Source organism: Aquila chrysaetos, chromosome 4, assembly GCF_900496995.4.
Source record: "Aquila chrysaetos chrysaetos chromosome 4, bAquChr1.4, whole genome shotgun sequence".
Taxonomy (NCBI): Eukaryota; Metazoa; Chordata; class Aves; order Accipitriformes; family Accipitridae; genus Aquila; species Aquila chrysaetos.
Genome location: NC_044007.1, coordinates 45,310,401 through 45,334,766, shown reverse-complemented (window position 1 = coordinate 45,334,766; position 24,366 = coordinate 45,310,401). Strand labels below are relative to the sequence as shown.

The 24,366-nt window shown below is 39.9% G+C and overlaps 1 protein-coding gene across 11 annotated transcripts in view; it reads left to right on the top strand.

Moving 5' to 3' along the window:
* The window catches only part of SNTG1 (syntrophin gamma 1), a 372,119-nt gene that overhangs the window by 192,695 nt on the left and 155,058 nt on the right, over nucleotides 1–24,366 (top strand). For 8 of the 11 annotated variants that reach the window (XM_030012053.1, XM_030012058.1, XM_030012057.1 and 5 more), the window contains 2 exons: nucleotides 468–522; nucleotides 12,318–12,452. In XM_030012053.1, coding sequence (XP_029867913.1) covers nucleotides 496–522; nucleotides 12,318–12,452 — 162 coding nt within the window. In that variant the 5' untranslated portion in view covers nucleotides 468–495. Of the gene's footprint in view, nucleotides 1–467; nucleotides 523–12,317; nucleotides 12,453–24,366 lie in introns of those variants that run through there. The other 3 variants (XM_030012060.2, XM_030012061.2, XM_030012062.2) reach the window with 1 other exon arrangement.

The following is a 24,366-nucleotide window of genomic DNA, read 5'->3' as shown; positions in this document are numbered from 1 at the left end:
TATTGATGCATCATGTTTTTTAATTAGGGGAGAAAAGAAAAAACAAACAAGTCTTTTAGAAGAGAGGGGTTATTCTGAAGAGCGACACTTAATTGTCTCAATTTCTGTTACTTTCCAGTATACTCTTACTTTTGAGAAATAAAAAAAAACCAAAACACAAAAAAGAAATTTACACTTGTAATAAGAAAAGTAAGTTTGAGTGCCCTGTGGAAGGGAGGAGGTTGTGGGAACATAATCATTCCTTTGATTATATTCAATGAAACTGGGTTGTGTACTTTATAAGAACCAGGAACAACTTCTAACACCTTACACTTCCTAATCCTGTTGCAACTTTGATCATTTCTCTTTTTAAGCAATGACTATAACTGGACCTAACAAAGAGAAGTGCAGTTGCTCAGCTCAGACAGGTAACTTTTATGTTTTGCAGTATCTTTTTCATTCTAATGAAATCTTTCTCTTCATTTTAGACAAATATCACTTGCTGTGTGATAGCACATGGATTTCAGGACCGCCTGTGAAGAGGTAGGATCAGATATTTTTCTTTTCAAGCAATAGTAGAATCAAAATCAATGAACTTTTAATCCTTTTTATATGCAAAATCCTTTTTTTACCCCTTTTTTCTGAAATGAGAGGAATTATATAATCAAATATAAGTTATTCAGCTGTTCATTTTATGGTGGCAGACAGACTTTGTAGTAGAAGATGAAAGAATTTGCCCAGGTGTATTCATCACTAGCCCTCACCTCTGTCCGTTCCAATTTACCTCTTTAGGCACAATGTAGGTGCAGGTAGCTATGTTTTGTGTGAGCTTTGCTCTTAGTGAAGTGTTTATATCTGAAAGCCTGTACATGAAGAAAAACATCAATGGAGCCAGAAATCTGTCTAGCACTGTTCAGCAAAATCAAGGGGGACATGTAGAAGTATGGGAAAAAGGTGGGTGGGGAGAGAGGGGAAGCTGTGAAGATGACCAAAATGAAAAGCAATTCCATTTTGATTTGATGAGGTAAGAGAGTTATTTTTGCTTAAAATAGGTATAGTTTCATAATGTCAATGCAAAATACTTTACCTCCACTAGAGATGGGAGAAGTGCTTTGCTTTCTGTGTTCATACTAACTTTGCCTTAAAGAAAGTAAATGAGGTGTATTTGTAGACATTAAAAAGGGCATCTTATTTACCCCATGACTGTCTATGAACAAATTGTTTTAATGCGTTTTCACAAGTTCAGCAACTGAGACACAGTGAGAACCATTTACACCAAAGTACATAGTGATGTCAATGCATTATTAAGATTAAAAAAACATCATGACAATTACCTGTATGCTGAGAATCGCAAACAGTGTTTAGGAAGTTATGATGGGGAACAAGAAAACTGGCCATATCTTTAAGTGTGACCATGATTCCATAAAAAAATAGAAGTGGAGGGATGGGAACAGGAGTATAACCAAGAACTTACTGCAGCTAAAACTAATTTTGACCTGAGAATAAATTGGTATAAGTTAGGGGGGAAGAGAAAGTAAGCAGACTAAAGAACATTAAATCATGACATCATTCTGAAAGGAGTAGTAGGGTCAAATACTAATATTACAGTGAAACTTGCCTTTAGGAAAGAATACTGTGATGGTTGTCCAGGATGCTATGTATCAGGCTTTAATACCGCAGAAGGTCCATGCACAGTCTAAATTCTGTAACGCAGCATATCCCAAATTATTTGCCTGGAAAAAAAGCATTTTTGTTGGTTTTGAGGTTTGGTTTTTAGAATAGAATATTTTCAGTTGGAAGGGGCCTGCAATGATCATCTAGTCCAACTGCCTGACCACTTCAGGGCTGACCAGAAGTTAAAGCATGTTATTAAGGGCATTTTGTTTTGTTGGGTATTTTTAATTTCTTTTTGAATGCACTTATTGAGGAAAAGAGGCAGATACATCTTATTTTCATAGGATTTTTATGTTATTATTTAAACTGTACACTAGTATAGATTATTTAGTGGCAATTAACTTCACTCTGTGCCCAGCAGCAGTAATGACAAGAGCAGCCACAGAAAGATGACCTGGCATATGAGTCCTATCTTAGCCTTTACAGTGCAAGTACATTGACAAATCTGTTTCATTCTGTATCTAGCTTCTAATGGAGGTATTGATTGCAAATTTAGCTCTTTAAAAATCAGCTGCTTTGTTGGAGCTTCCATGATTGATGAGGGAAGGAGAGGATGACTCCACCCATCCTAAAAAAGCTCCGTAATCTGGAGACCCTAAGGAAGCTTCTTTAGCTTTTAGATTAATAAAATTAAATGAGGTGGATTCAACCCCAGTTTATCTGCTTTGTGTAAAATGAGCTTTATGCCACAGAATCACTAGTGTCACTTGTAAGAAATGCTGAAAACTATCATCTACAGCTGTCCTCCCAAGCCAGTCAAAGTTAATAAAATATAGACTTTCAACCTACTTTTCATCAAATGGCTATGCCTAAATAAAACATCAGCAGCCTTATGCTTACACATAGTGTAATTTTTAACTAAAACCTCAACACTATCATTGTAAGGCATAATCTGCTTTGGTTTTTGTTTGGGGGAAAATATATTGAGCTGGATCTGAAAGCCCAAGAGAGGGGAGACAGCTGCATCTCCGTGTCCCCAGGTCCAACCAGTAGTGAGGGTGAAGATGTATCCGCAGTAGGCATATGCACACAGAGCACACGTATACACTACATGTATCTGTATATATCACTACATGTATCTATATATATGTATATGCTTATGTACACGACCAGCCACACAGGTCACATACAGACACACAGAGCACTCACACAAACACAGACAGCATCATCCTGCTCCTCTCTCTGGTTGAGCAGGATGGAGGTCCACTCGTGAGAATATATGTATATATATGTACAGTGTGGATGCCTCCAGCGGCGTGTGTTACGGATGCACAACTAACCAAATCCAACAAGTGTTAAAGCTCAGATTTATTCTTTAGCAAAAGTAAGTTAGAAGTCCGGTAACATTTTATAAAATCACAGGCTCAATGATGTAAAGGGAATTAATACTACACGGCCGACTTAAGAATCCCCAAGATTTAAAGTGACGGCTCAAAACGCACGTATCACTCACCTAAAAGCTGAGGGCTCTCTCCCTCGAGGAGTTACCTCGGGCGGTGCCCCGGCCCGAGGGGGAGTCCCGAACTGCAGACCCGCTGCTCCGAGGAGGACTGCCAACGTGTCCTCCGGCGGGAACCCGCTTATACCCCTGTCGAATCTGACCTGTGGTCATTTAATTCTGTTGGCCAAGAAGGTCACCTCAGTGTACCTGACACGTCTCGATTGGCCAGTTCAAATTTCAACCTGCAGCCTCCAGGGTTTCCTTCCCCTTCTCCCTGCCTGGAGAAGTTTCGTTTCCTGCTGGCGGGATGGGGGGGCGGGATGTACTGCCACAGCGTGGCTTAGAGAGTCGCCCAGCAGCTACCCCCGGATCCCAGTCTTCCCAGTTTCTGGCAGCTGGGCATATGAGCCCCTGAGGCCTCAGCCCCTGTCCAGCTGCTGGTACAGACCGTCACACACTCTACACTCTCACATACACATACACCCCCACAGAATCCCTCACCCAGGAAAAGAATTAGAAAGGAACTTAATAGGAGGATAGGACAGACTGCACTGACCAGGCTCAGGGTGTGGCCAGACAAGCATACTGACCAGAAAACTATTTACATGTGACCAACCCCTTTTTATCCTCTTAACCCTCTATTTTCCCCTACTTGTTCCTCCCTAAGTCACTGAATCCCTTTCCCCACCTTTGGTTCCTCTCTTAACATCCCATAATAAGTTTTGTGCAATCCAAAACTGCATCCCATAATGTGTCCCACGCCCATGCCCCCAGGCAGTAACCCCCACACAGTCCAAAAGGTGATTTTGAATTTTCTTATCATGATGGGTTTCACACCTGGACACTGGGCCTGAGGCTGTCCAGGCACAGATCTGGCAAAGGACCAGACGATATGTCCCTTCCTCTGAGTCCCCAGTTTGGGTTCCTGCCTGCCATTGTGCTCCTGTGCTCCTCTGGGCTTGTGGTGATGGGGCTTCAGTAGGCTGATGTCCCTTTCGATGGAACTAGGTAGGGTGTTATTTGGACTTCCCCCATCTGCCGTAGTCTGTCTGTACTCTGTGTGTGTGCAGACACGATTTTATCATGTAACCTAAGAGTTGTGGTTTTTATCTACTTCTTAGCTTCCAGAAGGGTTCATTTTTGTTTCTCCACTGATGTGGACACTGTCCTTTGAATTGCACCATCCAAGTATTAAGTAATTACTTAATATGATTGTTCACTTGAGTTCAGTATGAGGTGTAATCATCCATTCTATTTCAATTCGCAATATATAACTTTCAGCTGTTGCTTTTAATACAGTTTTCTTAATACCTTAAGATTTGCCAGACTTGTCACCAAAATCTCATCTAGTACTTGAGCTTCTTATGAAAGTGATGATAGCGACTAAAGAAAATACCATTGTCGCACTACCTCCTTAATTAACTTGTGATTCTATTCCATTGGCACATCTTCAGCAGCAGTTTAGTCACTCCAAGCCACAGATATTTTGGTATTATTTTATTTATTTCAACTATTGACATGAAACATAAAGTAGCTGCAGACTTTGCTCCATGTACTTTTGTTTAATTGGTTATCTAGTCAGTACCTTTACAACTTTCAGCCTTCTTTCTCCTCCATCCCCTATTGTATCAAATTCTCAATCGTACTATGTATCTGGGAAAAATAATCTCTGGTCTTCTATGCCAAAATAGTTACTAGACAGTTTTTGATAATGGCAATAAAAGCTGTCATGAGGCATCTTGGCAATTTGATCTTCCTCTTCTTCCCCTCTTTGTTTCCTTTCTTCTGAGTATCTTGTCACCCTTCTTTCCCCAGTGCCGTAACCACCACCACTGTAGAAGAACTAAGAACATCTCACAAAATGATGAGTGAGATTCCATTGGTACTTCCATCCCCATCCTTGCTAATGGCAGTAAATGGTTTGAACTGAGTTTCAATTAGCATAAACCCAAAATATTCCACATAGATGCACTGAGGCTAAAGCACATTTTTCATAGTGTCCATGGCATACTCAATTTTTTTTCCTTAAACTACTCTTTTCATTCTAAATGCCTGCTGCTGTAGTGCATTGGATATCTCTGAGGGAACCTTCGTCCTTTCATAGTACTGATGCTTTTATGCATTTCTTCTAGTGTCTGCTAGTGGGATTTGGTTTGAGATTTGGACACTGAAGTGGTCTTGTCTACTTGTAGGTACCTGCACATGTACTTTGTGCCTAAGTTCTTACTGCAGATCTGAATAGTACAGTCAGTGGAACCCAGTGAGCAATTCAGTTCTCCCAAAACCTGCTGATCAACTGAATTGCTCTCTACACTTTATTGCCTATAATAAGCATTGATTATAATAAGAGCTTAAACACTTCTAAGTAGACAGGTACAGTTTGGTGTCAGTCTCAAGATGATTACTGTGATCCTAATGATTATTTTCTCCTGTAAGCATCTTATCTATAGGCTGTGCCGCCTTTCAAGGCATCTTAAAGTAGTTTTCTTCAACAAGAAAATACCTTCTGTGCTAGACAATTCAACTGGCACTACAAAAAGATGAGGTCTTACACACATGCATGCATTTTTTCTAAGGGAAACTACCTGGTATCTGATGATGTTATTAACTAATTAATTAATTAATTAATAGTAAAGTTATTTTTTCTTGTGGCTTCTCCACTTGCTAGTTGTGGGAAATTTTCCATGGTTTCATATTTAATTATTCTGGTTTCCATGCTCTTTTCCCTCACTAATCAGCAAATGTATCTATTATACTGGTTCTTGTACATATTCAACAATTTCTAAACCATAAGACTATCCAGCTCCTCTTTTAGCCTTTATCCTGAGCTTTCTGAACTTTACAAGAGCATAAATCATAGAGTCACTGAGTTCTTTAAATGCTCTCCTGTACTCACTTGACCTTATTCTATATTCTGAAAACTATCTCTTGGAAGATAACCTCAGTCTCTGACATAATACTGTCCTCTGCAGTAAAAGTACCCTTCTGATGAAATTGAAGACTTGGGATGATTATAATGCATTAGAACATTTTCCCCTTAGATACTTTTTTTTTTTTAAGTTGATATTTTCCATGTACTTTATGAACAAGCTGCAAGAGCAGCTTTCTAACTTTTCTAACTTTCTAACTTTTGGAATCTGATCCTTTTCTTCTATTAGCTCGGCTTTTTTTCCTAATATAACTTCAAACTTATTTAAATTAGTAAATATCCCATTCATTTTCATGCTTATAATCTATTAATCTGTTTTTACAGTACTGCCCATTGTTTTTCTGAAGGATTAATTTGAATTGGTAAACTATTTGTTTGTCCTCTGCTTTATGAATCCTATGAATATTCTTGTAGACTTCGCAAACTTTATAATTTGATACATTCTGCTGTTCACAGGTGTAGTGACCTCTATTTCAACATCCATCTTGTTAGGGTTTTTTTGCCTGCCACAGAATGTGTTTTAATTTTTAAGCAGTATTTTGACTTCCTCATTACTTTCTTCCATAAATCTTGTTGTATACTATTTTGGACTGTTTCTAGTCACCTTTATGCTGTTTTCTGTTTTACACATTTCATCCTAAACTTATGATTTCCTTTGTTTATAAATGCTATCAAATGGCAATATTGGGATTTCTAATACCTTGGGTTTGTGGTGTTTGTTGTTTTTTTTTTAAATCCATCTTCAACTCATAATTTAATCCCAAAATCACAAGATGGAAAATGACTGGCAATTTACAATGCCTGTGAGAATGTCATGTAATAGGTGAATTAGATTTGAAGAAACATGCATGTTCTCACAATAGCCTTAAATTTTATGTTACCTTTTCTCTTCGCCTCAACTGTAATGATATAATCTAGTCCCATAAAGCTCACTGGCGATTCAGACATCAAAACTTGTTTCCTTATAGTGTCAGAAAATGAAAGTTTTTGCTCTGAAAAAGTACCTTAGTTCAGTAAGAAGCTCATATATATTTACTTTTATATAAATATATATTTTTTCCAAATGTCTAATTTACATATTGAATTAATTAGACTTATGAAACGAGGAAATTCTCTGTAAGACTTTATTCTTTCAAGAAAATCACTTATGAGGAATGCCATAGCCAAATACTTACCTGGCAAATACCTGGCAAATCAAAGAAAAAGAAGATTAAGTCCAAATTCAATATTTTCCTGTGGTTCTTTCTGGTTGGAGTGTAAAAGTCATGTGCAGGAATGGATTTGCTATCCTTTCGATTGGAAAATGTCAGCATCTGATAGAAAAGGCTCTGAATGACAAGATGAACACATCCCTGTGTATCTGGGCTGCATTCCAATTTTTGACAATATAAGTGCTTTTCACTTACACTAGCAACACCTCCTCAGAACGAGTAGCTGGACCATTTAAAAAACATCCTTTATGTAGTTCTGATGCGTATTCCTACTTCTTGTATTCATTGCCATTACTGCCTTATACCTCTGATTCAATTTGCCTTTTTATTATTATACTTGTGTTTATAAAGCAGTGACAGGCATATCTCCAAATACTCAGAGGTCAGCCTCAGTTCAAATAAGCATCCAAAAGCATAGATACTCATCTGAAATGAACTACGTACATATTTAAGGCAGTTTCTGCAACCCATTCGCCTTACTGGTATTGGATTCTTGATGGCAGAAATAAATTTCAGGGCTTAAAACTTAATTGCAGAGGTTTAATTTATTTTAGGACATACCAGCCAAAGCAGAAACTAAAAATCCAGGCCACCTTGCATAGAAAATGTGTTGAGAGATTTTTTTTTCTCTTCCTTTCTTCCACTGGTTCATGGACTAAACTATTCTGGGATATGTGTTGAAGTATTCCTACTGATGTGAAACTAGAAGAAGCAAAGCTAATCAAATTGTTTTATTACCATAAGGCAAAAGAAATAGATAAAATAGCATAAATAAAAGATATAGTCATGTCTTGAAAACTAATGAAGAGTATTTAAAATTACTTGAAATACTGAATAAGTCTCCTCCAGAACAAAACAAAGAAAAAGTTTTAGTATTTTTTTTTCTTATCGTAAATGACAAGGAAAACAACAAATAGAGAAAAATGTAAAGAAAAAAATTCTTCAGCAGAAAACCTGCCAGTAGCCTTATTTAGGCCAGATAAATTAAAAAATATTTATGTTGGAAGTCCTGCAGGAAATTGAAATCAATAGGTAACTTTAAAGATGTTTCTCATACAGTGTTAATTTTAGTATAAGTTTGGGAGAGACTCTGCAGCTAGCATAAATGTATAAACTGTAGTTTTCATTTGTATTTCCTCTGAAATTAATTCTTAAATATTTGTGAAGGCCATATATATTGTACCAAGCCGTTTACGGTACGTAAGTGTTTCTAAATTCCTTTTAGGAAAGCTAATAGCTTTCCTCCCTAATAGGGCCAGATCTTATACACACCCAATATGGACAATGTGCTGTAAGTCAGGGTATAATGGAAAAAGATTTTTAAAAGGTCTTTTTTCACTGCCTTGTTGCTAGTAATGATCTGAGTGTGACCGTATTCTTTGTAGAAGCAGTCTGCCTTGAGGGCTCTGCCAACTTATACTGTTCTCTGATATTGATCTGAAGCAGAAAGTTCAACACAGGCTGGCGTGGCAAAGCAAAGAGGGATCAGTTTGCAGCCCCTCTTGTAGTTATATTAGTTCAGGAACAGTAAGCAGTTTCTTCACTCCTGCCAAGGACATCAGCTCTTGCTGCATCAGTGTTCTTGTCTAACTCAGCTTAAAAGGGTGTAGAATGAGATGACATAGGCAGTACTGTGCAGGTGCAACATTCACTGCATCTGTCACTTAGGTACTGCTACCTTCCTTCATCACTGCTTTTGCTTGAAATCACTGACTCCTTTCCCATTTGGAAACTCATTCTTTCACCACTGTATATTGCTTCCATATCCATTCCTTAGACTACCTCATCTACTTCATAAACATGTGCAACGTTAAACACTCAGTTTTCTTGCCCTCTTTACAACAGGTGCTGAACTCTAGAAATAGGATGAAGAAAGTAGGATGGTATAAAAGTAAGCAGGGCAATGTTCCTGGCGATTTTGGCTCAAACATACAGTCAAGGTGTATTGGCTTAACAAACTGTTATCAGCTGAGCTATCTTCTCTATCCGTGTCTGCTGTAAGGCGATGCAGTTTATCATACATTTGAGCACAAGAGGGTGCCTTGCACAACCTCACACTGACAGTTACAGTAGCTTGGCTGACATGCCGTATGCTGGTTTATTGCTGTAAGTCAGGGGTAGGGAAGAGCCCTGTGCCAGTGAAATGTAGAAGGCTCGAAGGGAAAATTTTAGCATACTCTCTCATGGAATCTCTTAAAAATTAGTGACAGGAACAAAAGCCAACATCAGCCACAACCCTGCACCCCCGCACCTCATCCACACACATACATGCACACCATCTAAGCTCTTCAAATGTAAGAGATGGCAGGGGTATAGGCTAGTCAGATGATCTCTCTCCAACCAAATAATTTTACTGGGGCCATATGAATGAAAAATGATGATGTGCACAGTAATTTACATGAAAACATATATACAGGATGTCTTCCCTAAGTTCCAGCTCTGGATAAGGATGCAGGAGCTCATATCTTTATTCACTTCAGTTTACTGGATGCTTTGAAGGGGGCAGGGGAGAGAAGAAAAAAGAAATTCAGCGGACAAAAATGAAACATAGTGAAATAATTAAATTCCAGTCTTTGTTCTCAAGGACTTCTCTTGAGCTTATCTAATGAAACTGAAGTACATTCTTCTCCGTTACTTGGTTGTTAATGCTGCTTTCAGGTAGGAGAGGAAAGGAGGTAGTATAATTGAAGATTTAATTTTGAATTGTATCATAAACCAGCTTTCATAAAGCCCAACAACAGTAAAGTGGTTCATTACATTTTAGAGTGTCTGATGTAAAAAAGATCCCTGAGTGTGTGTGACCAATCTATTCAAGGGCCAAAATATTTTGCTGTTCCCAAGCTTTTCCTTGTTCAGACTGAATAAGCTCAGCCCAAATGCATTTAGAAACCAGCTTGAATTTTAATTTTATTCTAATGGCTAATTGTGTCTGCTATGGTTATATGCCTCTGATTCCCAGAAAGAGGACCCTCAGCTTTTGCGGAAAGACTCTTTGGAGATTTTCTAGGGTTATTGACCAAATCAGAAACATGTAGTCAAGTAAAGCAGAGTTACTATCATCAGTATATCAGAGGCAGAATTTATTCCATTGCCAGTTATCCAGGGAGGAGGAAAGGCATGTCTGCAAACTTTTCTGCAGGAGAAAGGCATTTTATAAGTGGTAGATGTTTGTATGCTAGCCCCTTTTATTTGACCACAGTTATTTACAGCCAACTTTGTTCAATTTCCATTGTCACTTACTGCTTACTTCACAACTCCATGGGAAGAGGAGTCATCTTAGTCTGTAAAGCAGAATTTATAAGGAGAGGACCAGGGGAATTTAACTATTTTACATTCTGTTTCTTTTAATGTAACATTTTATGTATGATATGAGAGAGAATTTTTCAGTGGTACTGAAAACCTAACTCCTTTCATGATCCATTTATTTGATTTGTTTCTATCTCATCCTGTTTAAAAAAAAGACACCTAAATATTAGAACAAGGCTGTATGATGTCTTCTGACCAGAGCTTCCACTGACCTCAGTGTGAGTTCAGTGCGTGGAACTCTTAATTTTTTCTTCTTCTTAGTTTAACAAGAATAAAAACAACATCAGGGCTACTTTCAAAGTTATGGCTGAGTTAGTTAGACACATTTGCTACTGGTATCCAAGGCAAAACAATTTCCTAAGTTTGAGTGTTGAGCATGGAGCAGAAGTGACAGAACAGTTTGTTAGTGGAGAACATTATATAGGGCTATTTAGAGGTTGTCCTCGACCTTTCCACCTCTTTCAAAGCCTCCTGAGAGCAACTTAAACTTTTCTTCTGCCAGTTGCTTGCTGTCAGTTCCATATTTGTGTTTGTTCTCTCCATGCTGTGGATGTAAGGTATCAGAGCATGTTACAGGGAGATCTTCCAAATCTTCTTTTAAACCTGTCTGAGAAAGAGCCCTCAGATTCAGCTGGGTCAACCTTGGCAGTTAAAAGTTCACAGCAAGACTTTTGTTTCCTTGATCTCTTCTCAAGCCAATTTTTACAGACAGTGGATTGAAATCTGACCTGAATGAAGACAATAGAAGTTTTATTATTGCTACTGATGAGTCCAAGATTTTAAATACATTTTATATATGAATTTTCTTCTGAGATACATATGTGCATACATATATATCAGTATCTATGCAAATAGGTATAGGTATCTAATACTGGTAAATTACATGTTGTAAGGCTAAATTTTTAGATTGTAAGCAAATTTCTCATACTAACATGACTTTTGTCCATTTATGAAGTGTTATAAAGAGTGCTATTTTCAACACAGCCTTAAGGGAAAAAATTGTTAAGTACTGCAGGTGCTTTACATGTGCAGACTTTTTCACTGCTTGAACTTTTTATGTATAAAGCCCCCAAAAGTAGCACAAATAGGTACTACCACAAAGACACTGTTACAAATTGTTGAAAAGCCACTTATTGTATATTGAAGAATCCTACAGAATTCCTCATCTCTAACCATAAATGTAAAATACAGAAGTGGAGCAAGAAGTAAGTTACTAGAGGGAGTTGCATTCTTTGATCTCTTTTCTCTTACCCTTAACTTCAGCATCCTCATTTGAAAAGGAACATAAAAGCTTAAGTCAGTGTTGGGCTCACAGGTCAGGAAAAGCCCACAGCAGGTTAGTGTAGGCTGTCAGTGCTCACATCTGGCTAGTTTGGAGGTGTTATTTTATGTATTTCTGTGTCAAAATTGGTGTAATATGTGGAACATCAGCTTGTATTTCATGTCCAAGGGAGGTGTCATCATTTAATACAAAGATGGAACGTAAGAGCACAGCTGCTCTGAAGCAATTTGAAAGGAGTTTCACAAATTCATCATGGGCAGAGTAGCACCTTATTGTTGCAAAATCTGCCTTCACTAGTTACTGCTATAACCATCGTTCCCTTGTAGTCTGAGCACAGTAAATAAATAGAGTGATTACTGGTAATAGTTTTGGATATTTGTTGACATATTTATGGTAACTGTACCTATATCTCAGCTATTCTGTTTCAAAATACCACTTCTAGCAATGCAAAGTGCTAACTGAGAAAACTTTTTTTCTTTATTCCTTCCTTTGAAGACAAAGACAGGGATTTGTTTGCTGCAGGATGGTAACCAGGAGCCTTTCAAAGTGCGACTGCACTTAGCCAAAGATATTTTGATGATCCAGGAGCAGGATGTGATCTGTGTGTCTGGTGAGCCTTTCTATTCTGGTGTAAGTAGTTTTTATTTTTTCTTTAAGATGTATTTTATAGAAAGCAAAAATATCCTGTGTGTATTTATATGCACGTGCGCGCACACGCGCATATGTATGCATTTACTCCCACAGTTTGATATTTCATTTTATACCATTAACACTAAGTGTATTTCAATACATTATCTTTTGAGAGTAGATCTTAGCAATACTCACCTTAGAAGCAGCAATAAGATAATGAATAAGTTATATGCATGACTACAGTATTGTTTCTCTGCACTCACCCTTGAATATTGGAGCCACTGAATGCAATAGGAATGACACAAGCAGTGATTTTTGCAGTGAATACAGATACCTCAATGTACTTACATATCTGAGTATTGTCTGTGGAGTTGATAAGACAGTTGATGGGTAACTGTTACAGCAGGGCTTTGCCGGTAGAGGAATTGTCTGCTATCCTCTGTTGCTTTGGTTGCTTCATATGGTAGGACAACACCAGACTTCATGCATACTGCCAGTCCACACTGCGAGGGTCACTAGTTTTACCAGCACATTATGTTAATAAAGATGGACTTCAGCTGGAACAGTGTAATAGTGTGATTTATGTACTACTGTTTTTACATGATGTGTCAGATTTCTTATTTAAGCATCATACTGAATTTTGTGGATAAGAAACTGAGCTTTGTTGACAATTATTTGGAAGATCTATAAAATGTTACATAGAATAATATTGTAGGGTTTGGAACTATTGTAATGCTAAGGTTTTTTTTTAATTCTAGAAGATAGCTAAAAAAAATAATAGAAACCATTTACTATTCATTTCTATAGACATTTTTATAGATACTGTAATTGTATTTTGTAGAGATATTTTTAAGATTTATGGGAAACTATCATAAACATTCTGCTCTCCCTTTGAGCTAAATAAAATTATCATAGGATTTCACGTTAAATCTTGTGAGGATAGGAGTGTAATATCTGTTTATGCAAATGTTATGTGATTGCTATTATGTCTGTCTGTTTTATTAATTAATTGCTGCTGTTGCCACATCCCTGTTTCTCTAAATACAAGTATAATAAAAAGACACAAAGCAGAAACCAGAAATAAATTGGTAGAATGTTAGCATTGCTAACGGTGTGGAAGATTAATGAAAAATGTATAGGAGAATCCGTCTCACCGTTATGAACATCTCAAGGTGAATGGTTCTGAATTTTTCTCTGAAACAAGAGGAACACACTGCCTACACTGTCTCCATAAAGGCTGGTTTTATTTGCATGACAAATCTGACATTAGCTTTTGACAGTTTCATGCTGTACAAATACAACTTACTAATACAGGTCTGTGTGCTTTATATGGGATATAGATGCTCCTTTTACCGATCAGACTGTACTGTTCGCCAACATACAGGACATCTAGCAGGCCAGATAGAAAGAAATTATGAATTCAACCTCAGGCTATAGTGTCCTGGTTTCAGCTGGAATAGAGTTAACTGTCTTCCTAGTACCTGGTACGGTGCTATGTTTTGAGTTCAGTATGTGAAGAATGTTGATAACACACTGATGTTTTCAGTTGTTGCTAAGTAGTGTTTAGACTAAAGTCAAGGATTTTTCAGCTTCTCCTGCCCAGCCAGCGAGAAAGCTGGAGGGGCACCAGAAGTTGGCACAGGACACAGCCAGGGCACCTGACCCAAAGTGGCCAACGGTGTATTCCATACCATGGGACGTCCCATCCAGTATAGGAACTGGGGAGTGGGGGCAGGGAATCGCAGCTCCGGGACTAGCTGGGTGTCGGTCGGTGGGTGGTGAGCAATTGCACTGCGCATCATTTGTACATTCCAATCCTTTCATTATTGCTGTTGTCATTTTATTAGTGTTATCTTTATCATTATTAGTTTCTTCTTTTCTGTTCTATTAAACCGTTCTTATCTCAACCCGCGGGTTTTGCTTCTTTTCCCAATTTTCTCCCCCATCCCACTGGGTGGAGGGGAAGTGAGTGAGCGGCTGCGTGGTGCTTAGTTGCTGGCTGGGGTTAAACCACGACATATAGTTGCTCAATTACCAACACACACTGTGGCACCATTATTCCACCAATCCCATTCTGGCATTATTTATTAAAAGATTTTATCACTCAGAAGTACGACTTTCATTATTGTGCCGTAATATCTATTACTTTTGCTGAACTTGTTATTTAAACGTCTTTGTAAAATGCATATTTATTTTTTTTCCATTTTACAGCAAGGCTTTATCTTACAGTTTTGCCCTGTTTAGTTTTGCAATGGCACTGTAGAAAATAGTGGATGATTTGCTTCACCAATTACACTCCCCCTATCTTATTTGCATATTGAATGCATAACTCATTAACTGATTGATATTCGTGTGGTGATGAGGAGTTTCTTTTCTCTTGGAAGTCTTATTGTTAGGCTAGTGACTTTTGAGCACTTTACCCTGATTTCCTCTGGGATTAAGACTAGGTCTTGAATCAGTAGGTTCATTCCAACTAAGGATGATTGGCATTTCACAGTCAGTTAACTGTCCTTTTGTCACAGGTCATTTAAATCATCTGGAATCATGTGCTTTGCTTGTATAGCATGGTCAGACAAGTCCCACAGGCTTCCTTTTTTTTTTTTTTCATTTTTTTCCTCATTTTTATTCCTGATTTTTTAGGTTTCTTTTTTGTTGGTTTGTTTTTCTTATCTTTTACTTTGCTTGGTTGGTTTTGTTTTGTTCTTTCTGTCATTCTAGATGACTGACCACATCTATTTTTCTTTTACACGCATTCTACAGACCAAGAGCAAGTGCTTTCATTAGCAACTGACATTGAATGCCTCATAGAATAAACTCTAAAGAATAAAAATAAAATTTGTAACTGTGGAACAATAGCATTGTTAAATTTTACAGACAAGTAGCTACAGTAAAAGTTCTTTTTCATCTGTTTTAATAAATAGTCTTCAAATAATTTGATTATAAGGTTTTGCTTAATCACTTCTACACTGTTGAAGAAGGAAAGGCTATTACTATGTTTCCAGTTCAGAACAGTATCTCTTCTGTTTGTTGGGTCTGAATCAATTTGCATGCTCCTCTGTGTAGGACAGACTTTAAACAGGCACTTAACGTTCCAGCAGTGTCCTGATCTGCATCCTGCAGAATAATCTAAATGAAATCAATGGCTCCTTAGGAATGAGGTGCTGCTTAATGTGAGTACATGGGATAAGAACCTAGTTCTTTAAATTAAGAACACTTCATTTTTGGTGGAAAACAGTTCTAGTTTCCCAGAACTAGAGATGCAAAGGAACTTTGTTTCTTTTTTTCATTGTGTACACTTTGGAGTAAGAAAATAAAATGCATAAAAGATTATAAGCAACATAAACAGTGTTAAACACTAAAAAAGAAAGCATCTGTTTCTTTAGTAGGCTGAACAAAATGATAGTGTTAGTGAGGGCCCTGCAACAATTGTACCTGTAGCAGTTCCATAAAGCATCAAAGAACATTCAAGTGATCACGGATTAGACCTAAATTTGAGCATCAGTTGTATCAGTAAGTATTACAGAGATTTACTTATGAGTGCAACAAGAAAGACTTGCTTTTGAAGACTTTCCAAGGGACAGAAATATAGTGGGTGCTGCATTATGCTGCTAGTGGATATCTGACTTAGATTTGAACTCCAGTGAAAATGACCAAAAGTGAGATGACAGCATTTTGTGAAACTCAAAGCCTAGAAGGCAGTGTCTTTACTAATTCAGATTAAATCCTTGCCCATAGAGAGGCTTTATGGTATGGGAAGTGTGTGCCAGAGTTGAAGTTGCTTGTGTTCTGAAGATACCCATGAATCTCTCTGTGGGAATATTGGAAGATAAGACAAGTGACTGTTAGGTCAGGTACACTTTTTTCTCCCTAAAGTACTGGACGCTCACAAAATATTTTTTTGTAATTGTGGTATTGCTAACAGACAGCTTTCTTATAATTATATTTGTCATAAATCTATGACAGTTTATTGTGGTAGAGAAGAGTTAGGATTTTTACTCTTTTCACCTGAAAAAGAAATGTCTGAAAACAGCTGAATTAAACCATGTAGGAACTTCATCAGTATTAATGGCAGAAGTATGGAAGATCTTTATTTTGTATTTCTTTTTAAACATATTTCTTGAATTAGAAGAAATTATACTCTCAAAAGTTTGCTATACGGTGTTCCAGATGACAACATGCAATAAGGCAACTCCCAGTCTTTTTAGACATATAGGTCAATAGCCTGGACTAACAAGGGTAGCCTAATACTGACCTTGCTGAAAATTATGATGGGAGGGGGGATAGCCTAAGATATGGTGTGTCTGATCAGTAGATTTATTCCTAGGAAAAGTTTTAATCTTTGCAATTCCAGAATCAAAATTTTTATTTTAGAGTTAATCCTCACAATTTCTATCACCTTTCATGAACACCTGAAATTCAAGTAAAAGGATTATTGTGTTTATCAAGAAAAGTAGTTTATCTGTCTAGGGAGCTGTGGGGTTTTTTTTCTTCTTTTCTTTAATAAATGTTATTTGTTTGCTAATTGTACTTAGAAATTTTTCTAATAGAGTGTATGTGCATGTGAGATCCATAAACCAAGGATATTACAATGTACCATCTGACATGATGGATGATTTGAATCAGCTACTGTTTTTCTAAAAAGACTGAAAATAAACTGTGAGCAGCTCACAAATTGCTAAGTTCAGCTATCAGGAGAGTTTGCATTTTTACAAAATTTTCTTACAGGTTCTGTTAAAGAGTCATAGATTTTCCAAAATACTGCTAACTCACCTGGTGATAACACACAGATGATTCTCATTTCTTTCAAGTAGTAATTCTATGCTGCTGTGTAGTAATGCATTATTTAATTAAACATTAATAATTTCTCTTAGCATTTTTTTTAATTAAGGATTTTTTGGGGAGATTGATGTGAAGATCATGCTAATTTCAGTACTAATAAAAAGTGAATGCACATTTTTCTGAATTTATAGAGCAACAGCTCTCTGAGTAGTATGGCATTTGTCCAAGGATTTAATTGAGGTTGATACAAATGTATCTGAATGTAACCTATAGACGGTAATTGGTTTTCTGATAGAGAAAAAGCCTTCATCAATAAACACCTTTTCCAGGGTCAGAAAGTAACACCAACTTAAATTGTTGAACTGTAGTCAGACCTGATTTCTGGCATTATTAATCACACAATCTTTCTTCTTTTTTTTTGGTAAAGATAAAAACATACAATATCACACTTTTAAAGTTGTCCTTTTGCTATTGTGAAGTGAACTGTGTTGAAAGATTTATAACTTTATACAAAGCCCATATGGTATTACAAAAAAAAAGTTGCTTTAGAGATAGTTTTTCAGCTTCTAAACTTTGTACAATAGCATGTTTTTTCTGATTTTTTTAATTTAAATGATAAAGGTATTATTAATTTTTAAGTATAAGTTTAAATTCAGAACATATCACTTAATTGTGACTTGCCTGAGCAGTCAGATGAAGTTATTACATTTCCCTTGCTTGCACTTTTTAGAGTTTTGGAGACTTCCTGAGAGTGAATTTTAAATCTGTTACATTGCATCATTCTCTTTTGAGAATTTAAAATTTTCTTTTTTGATATAGGTAAAACAAGTTCAATTAACATTAGCAATGTTAATGAGTAGAAAAATAAATGAAGAAAAAAGTGAAAAGCTTGAAATAGTAAACATATGGTTTTGATTTATTTTCTGTATTGTATTTATTTCTGTATTTATTTACTATTTTGACTTTGATGTGTGATTGAATAGTATGAACGGTGCCAAAGTGAAACTCCCTGTCCTGGAGAGAATTGCAAATATGTGAACAGATAGGTCACCTTTCAAGCACTTTCCATTCTTGTTACCTTCACAAAGCTACCAGTAAGAATGGTGATTTTTTTTTTATCATGTTGGTATCTGTCAGCTATTCAGTGAAGTGAGTCCATTTTTTCACAGAAGTCGTCAAATATCTATCAGATGGTTGTAACTTTTTTTTCCCTGCCAATCTGGACAGCTTTTAAGTGACAACTCAGAACTGACAGATGTAAATATGATTATTAGGGGCAACCTAAGCCAGCTTATTTTCCTGCAGCTACTTAAAAAGCATCGCAATCTACTGAGGTTCAAACACAGGACTGCCATTTGTAAAGCCAAATTTGAAAGAGCAGAATAGCTTTTTCTCATTTGAAGAAGGTTTTTCCCCCACAAAAATGAAAAATATTGCAAACTAGAAAACACTTGGAGAACCCAAAGCATTGATCAATGGCAGTTGTCCTAGTTTCAGCTGGGATAGAGTTAACTGTCTTCCTAGTAGCTGGTACGGTGCTATGTTTTGAGTTCAGTATGAGAAGAATGTTGATAACACTGATGTTTTCAGTTGCTGCTAGTAGTGTTTAGACTAATGTCAAGGATTTTTCAGCTTCTCATGCCCAGCCGGCGAGAGGGCTGGAGGGGCACGGGAGGTTGGCACAGGACACAGCCAGGGCACCTGACCCAAACTGGCCAACAGGGTATTCCATACCATATGACGTCCCATCTAGTATAGGAACTGGGATGTGGGGGCGGGGAATCGCCGCTCGGGGGACTAGCTGGGTGCCGGTCGGCGGGTGGTGAGCAATTGCACTGCGCATCATTTGTACATTCCAATCCTTTCATTATTGCTGTTGTCATTTTATTAGTGTTATCATTATCATTATCCGTTTCTTCTTTTCTGTTCTATTAAACTGTTCTTATCTCAACCCGTGGGTTTTGCTTCTTTTTCCCGATTTTCTCCCCCATCCCACTGGGTGGGGGGGGAGTGAGTGAGCGGCTGCGTGGTGCTTAGTTGCTGGCTGGGGTTAAACCACGACAGTCCATTTTGGCGCCCAACGTGGGGCTCGAAGGGTTGAGATAACGACAAACCTGACCAGAGCTCGTTAAAACAAATTTGTTATAAGCATTCATTATATTGGTCTTATAGTCGCTGGTCATTATGTTGATTTATGTGTTCTTAGAGTTGTTGCTCTGGTTTTTAAAGTTCTGTTATGCATCACCTCGCTTGCTGTATGTAGTCCCTCTTCTCCTGCTTATCATCCGTGGGAGGTGGATTAAGGTTTTTGCTTTGATGTATTGTATAACACTGGTTTATGGTATGATAAAGTCATCAGTTGTGGAATTAATCCGGTATTTGCACTCAGCATTGTCACCTTTATACTGCGGGAGCCATCTGTGGGAAACTATTAATAATTATACCATTTACCTTTCCTCCTTGGAAAACCAGTCTATGAGTGGGATACCTTTTTTCCCCTCTCCTTTCTCCTTCAGTCCAGTTACAATGGTGTTTGGGAATTTTGAAAAATTTGAATACTCTTGGGATGTTGATACCAGCACGGTCCTAGCCCTACTGCTGGGAATTAGCATGCTTCTGAATGTGGTTCAGCTCTTGTTTAAGGTTAAACAACTATTTAAGAAGATCACCCAGAGGTCTGCCCCGAGGCTGGATAATTATGAGTGGCAGGGTGTGTGGGGTAGTATGGGCAAGTACCTAGAAAAGTGGGCACCTCCAGTGTTTTGGAAATTCACCCCTGAACAAATGCAGAATCCAGAAGAACTAGTAAAATATTTGGAAAAGGTATGCTGTCACCCCGGCAGCTCCAGAGAGATACAAATCACTGCAACGTGCTGGGGCCTGGCCCATGCCTATCGAGCCCTGTTCGACACAACTCAGCACCCCCAAGGGGAAGAGAAGGTCTCTGGACCTAACAACAAAGCAATGAGCACTGCGGTCACCCAAACCCCGGCAATGGGCGCTGCGGCCCCTCCAGCCCCGGCGACGAGCATTGCGGCCACCCAGACCTTGGTGACAGGTACCGTGACCCCTCCAGCCCTGGCAATGAGAACTGTGGCTACCCAAACCTCAGCAACAGGCACTGCAGCCCCTCCAGCCGCAGCAACGAGCACAGCAGCTACCCAAACCCTGGCAACAGGCACTGCGGTCCCTCCAGCCCCAGCGACGAGCACTGCTGCTACCCAAACCTTGGCGACAGACGCTGCTACCCAAACCTTGGCGACAGACGCTGCGGATATCCAAAACCCGGCGAGTGATACTGCAACTGAACCAGCGGATCAACCTGCACCAGTATCAGTTGCCCCCGTACAGAAAAAGAAATATAAAAAATCAGCTCGCTTAGCAAAGGATGAAGGTGAACCAGGGCCATCACGGGAACAGGAGGAAGAGGCAGAACCAGAGGTAATAACCCGGTCCCTATCCTTGAGTGAGCTGCGAGATATGCGAAAAGATTTTGGCCGCCGTATAGGTGAGCATATTATCACCTGGCTTCTCCGATGCTGGGACAATGGGGCTAATAGCTTGGAATTAGAAGGTAGGGAAGCCAAGCAGCTGGGATCGCTTGCCAGGGAAGGTGGCATTGACAAGGCAATTGGAAGAGGAACACAAGCCATCAGCCTCTGGAGGCGACTCTTGTCAAGTGTGAAGGAAAGGTACCCCTTTAAGGAAGATGTTATATGTCAATCAAGCAAGTGGACCACCATGGAAAAAGGTATCCAATATCTGAGGGAATTAGCTGTGCTAGAGACGATTCATCATGACCCGGACAACCCACAATTACCCAAAGATCCAGACGAAGTCCAATGCACACGACCCATGTGGCGGAAATTTGTACGGAGCGCACCATCGTCCTATGCCAACTCACTGGCAATAATGACCTGGAAAGACGAAGAGGCACCGACAGTGGATGAAGTGGCTCGCCAACTCCGTCAATACGAAGAAAATCTCTCCTCCTCCCTACAAGCCTGCATCTCGGCTGTGGAGAAGCTGTCCGAGGATTTCCAACAATTCAAAGAGGATATGTCCTATTGCCCACCTGTAAGGACCAATGTCTCAGCTATTAGGAGTGAGCGCTCCTCTGCCCAAGAGAGAGAATATAGAAGGTACACACCGCGAGGTGCCCTGTGGTTTTACCTATGTGATCATGGAGAGGACATGAGGAAATGGGATGGAAAACCTACCTCGGTCCTAAATGCACGGGTACGTGAGCTGCGAGGAAAAACCACCACAAAAGGGGATTCTACTAGGAAAAATGCCGCTCCAGTTTCCAAACAGAGCAGAAGGGCTGATCTTATTTCTGATCCTCTTGAAGGGACTTCTGAGCCAATTTTACGAGAAGTGAATACCGGATACTCTGGCCAGAATTAGAGGGGCCCTGCCTCCAGCCAGGTGGAGGAAAGGGATAACCGGGTCTATTGGACTGTGTGGATTCGATGGCCTGGCACGTTAGACCCACAGGAGTATAAGGCTCTAGTAGACACCGGCGCACAGTGCACTCTAATGCCATCAAGTTATAAAGGGGCAGAACCCATCTGTATTTCTGGTGTGACAGGGGGATCCCAAGAGTTAACTGTATTGGAAGCTGACGTAAGCCTAACTGGGAATGAATGGCAGAAACACCCCATTGTGACTGGTCCGGAGGCTCCGTGTATCCTTGGCATAGACTATCTCAGGAGAGGGTATTTTAAGGACCCGAAGGGGTATCGATGGGCTTTTGGTATAGCTGCCTTGGAGACGGAGGGCACTGAACAGCTGTCTACCCTGCCTGGTCTCTCTCAAGACCCTTCGATTGTGGGGTTGCTGAGGGTTGAAGAACAACAAGTGCCAATTGCTACCACGACGGTGCACCGGCGGCAATATCGCACCAACCGAGACTCTCTGATTCCCATCCACAAGTTGATTCGCCAACTGGAGAGCCAAGGAGTCATCAGCAAAACTCGCTCACCCTTTAATAGTCCCATATGGCCAGTGCGAAAGTCTAATGGGGAGTGGAGACTAACAGTTGACTATCGTGGCCTGAATGAAGTTACGCCACCGCTGAGTGCTGCCGTTCCAGATATGCTAGAACTTCAATACGAACTAGAGTCAAAGGCAGCCAAGTGGTATGCTACAATTGACATTGCTAATGCGTTTTTCTCAATCCCTCTGGCAGCAGAGTGTCGTCCACAGTTTGCCTTTACTTGGAGGGGTGTCCAGTACACTTGGAATCGATTGCCCCAGGGGTGGAAACACAGCCCCACCATTTGCCATGGACTAATCCAGACTGCACTGGAAAAAGGGGAAGCTCCGGAACACCTGCAATACATTGATGACATCATTGTATGGGGCAACACGGCAGAAGAAGTCTTTGAGAAAGGGAAGAAGATAATCCAAATCCTTCTGAAAGCCGGTTTTGCCATAAAAGAAAGTAAGGTCAAGGGACCTGCACAGGAGATCCAGTTTTTAGGAATAAAATGGCAAGATGGACGTCGTCAGATCCCAATGGATGTGATCAACAAAATAGCAGCTATGTCTCCACCGACTAATAAAAAGGAAACACAGGCTTTCTTAGGTGTTGTGGGTTTTTGGAGAATGCATATTCCAAATTACAGTCTGATTGTAAGCCCTCTCTATCAAGTGACCCGGAAGAAGAATGATTTTAAATGGGGCCCTGAGCAACAGCAAGCCTTTGAACAAATTAAACGGGAGATTGTTCATGCAGTAGCCCTTGGACCAGTCCGGGCAGGACAAGATGTTAAAAATGTGCTTTATACTGCAGCCGGGGAGAATGGCCCTACCTGGAGCCTCTGGCAGAAAGCACCCGGGGAGACCCGAGGTCGACCCCTGGGGTTTTGGAGTCGAGGATATCGAGGATCCGAGGCTCGCTATACTCCAACTGAAAAAGAGATATTGGCAGCATATGAAGGAGTTCGAGCTGCCTCAGAAGTGGTTGGTACTGAAACACAGCTCCTCTTAGCACCCCGACTGCCAGTGTTGGGCTGGATGTTCAAAGGGAGGGTCTCCTCTACACATCACGCGACTGATGCCACGTGGAGTAAGTGGATTGCACTGATCACACAACGGGCTCGCATAGGAAACCCCAGTCGCCCAGGAATTTTAGAAGTGATCACGGACTGGCCAGAAGGCAAAGATTTTGGAATGTCGCCAGAGGAGGAGGTAACGCGTGCTGAAGAAGCCCCGCTGTATAATAAACTGCCAGAAAATGAGAAGCAATATGCTCTGTTCACTGATGGGTCCTGTCGCATTGTGGGAAAGCATCGGAGGTGGAAGGCTGCTGTATGGAGTCCTACACGACAAGTCGCAGAAACTGCTGAAGGAGAAGGTGAATCGAGTCAGTTTGCAGAGGTGAAAGCCATCCAGCTAGCGTTAGACATTGCTGAAAGAGAAAAGTGGCCAGTGCTCTATCTCTATACTGACTCATGGATGGTGGCAAATGCCCTGTGGGGGTGGTTACAGCAGTGGAAGCAGAGCAACTGGCAGCGCAGAGGTAAACCCATTTGGGCTGCCGCACTGTGGCAAGATATCGCATTCCGGCTAGAGAATCTGGTTGTAAAAGTACGTCATGTAGATGCTCACGTACCCAAGAGTCGGGCCACTGAAGAACATCAAAATAACCAACAGGTGGATCAGGCTGCCAAGATTGAATTGGCTCAGGTGGACTTGGACTGGCAACATAAGAGTGAGCTATTTATGGCTCGATGGGCCCATGATGCTTCAGGCCATCAGGGAAGAGATGCAACATATAGATGGGCTCGTGACCGAGGGGTGGACTTGAGCATGGACACTATTGCACAGGTTATCCATGAATGTGAAACATGTGCTGCAATTAAGCAAGCCAAACGGTTAAAACCCCTGTGGTATGGAGGACGATGGCTGAAATATAAATTTGGGGAAGCCTGGCAGATTGACTATATCACACTTCCACAAACTCGCCAAGGCAAGCGCTATGTGCTCACAATGGTGGAAACAACCACCGGATGGCTGGAAACATATTCTGTACCCCATGCCACTGCCCGGAACACTATCCTGGGCCTTGAAAAGCAGGTCTTGTGGCGACATGGCACCCCAGAGAGAATTGAGTCAGACAACGGGACTC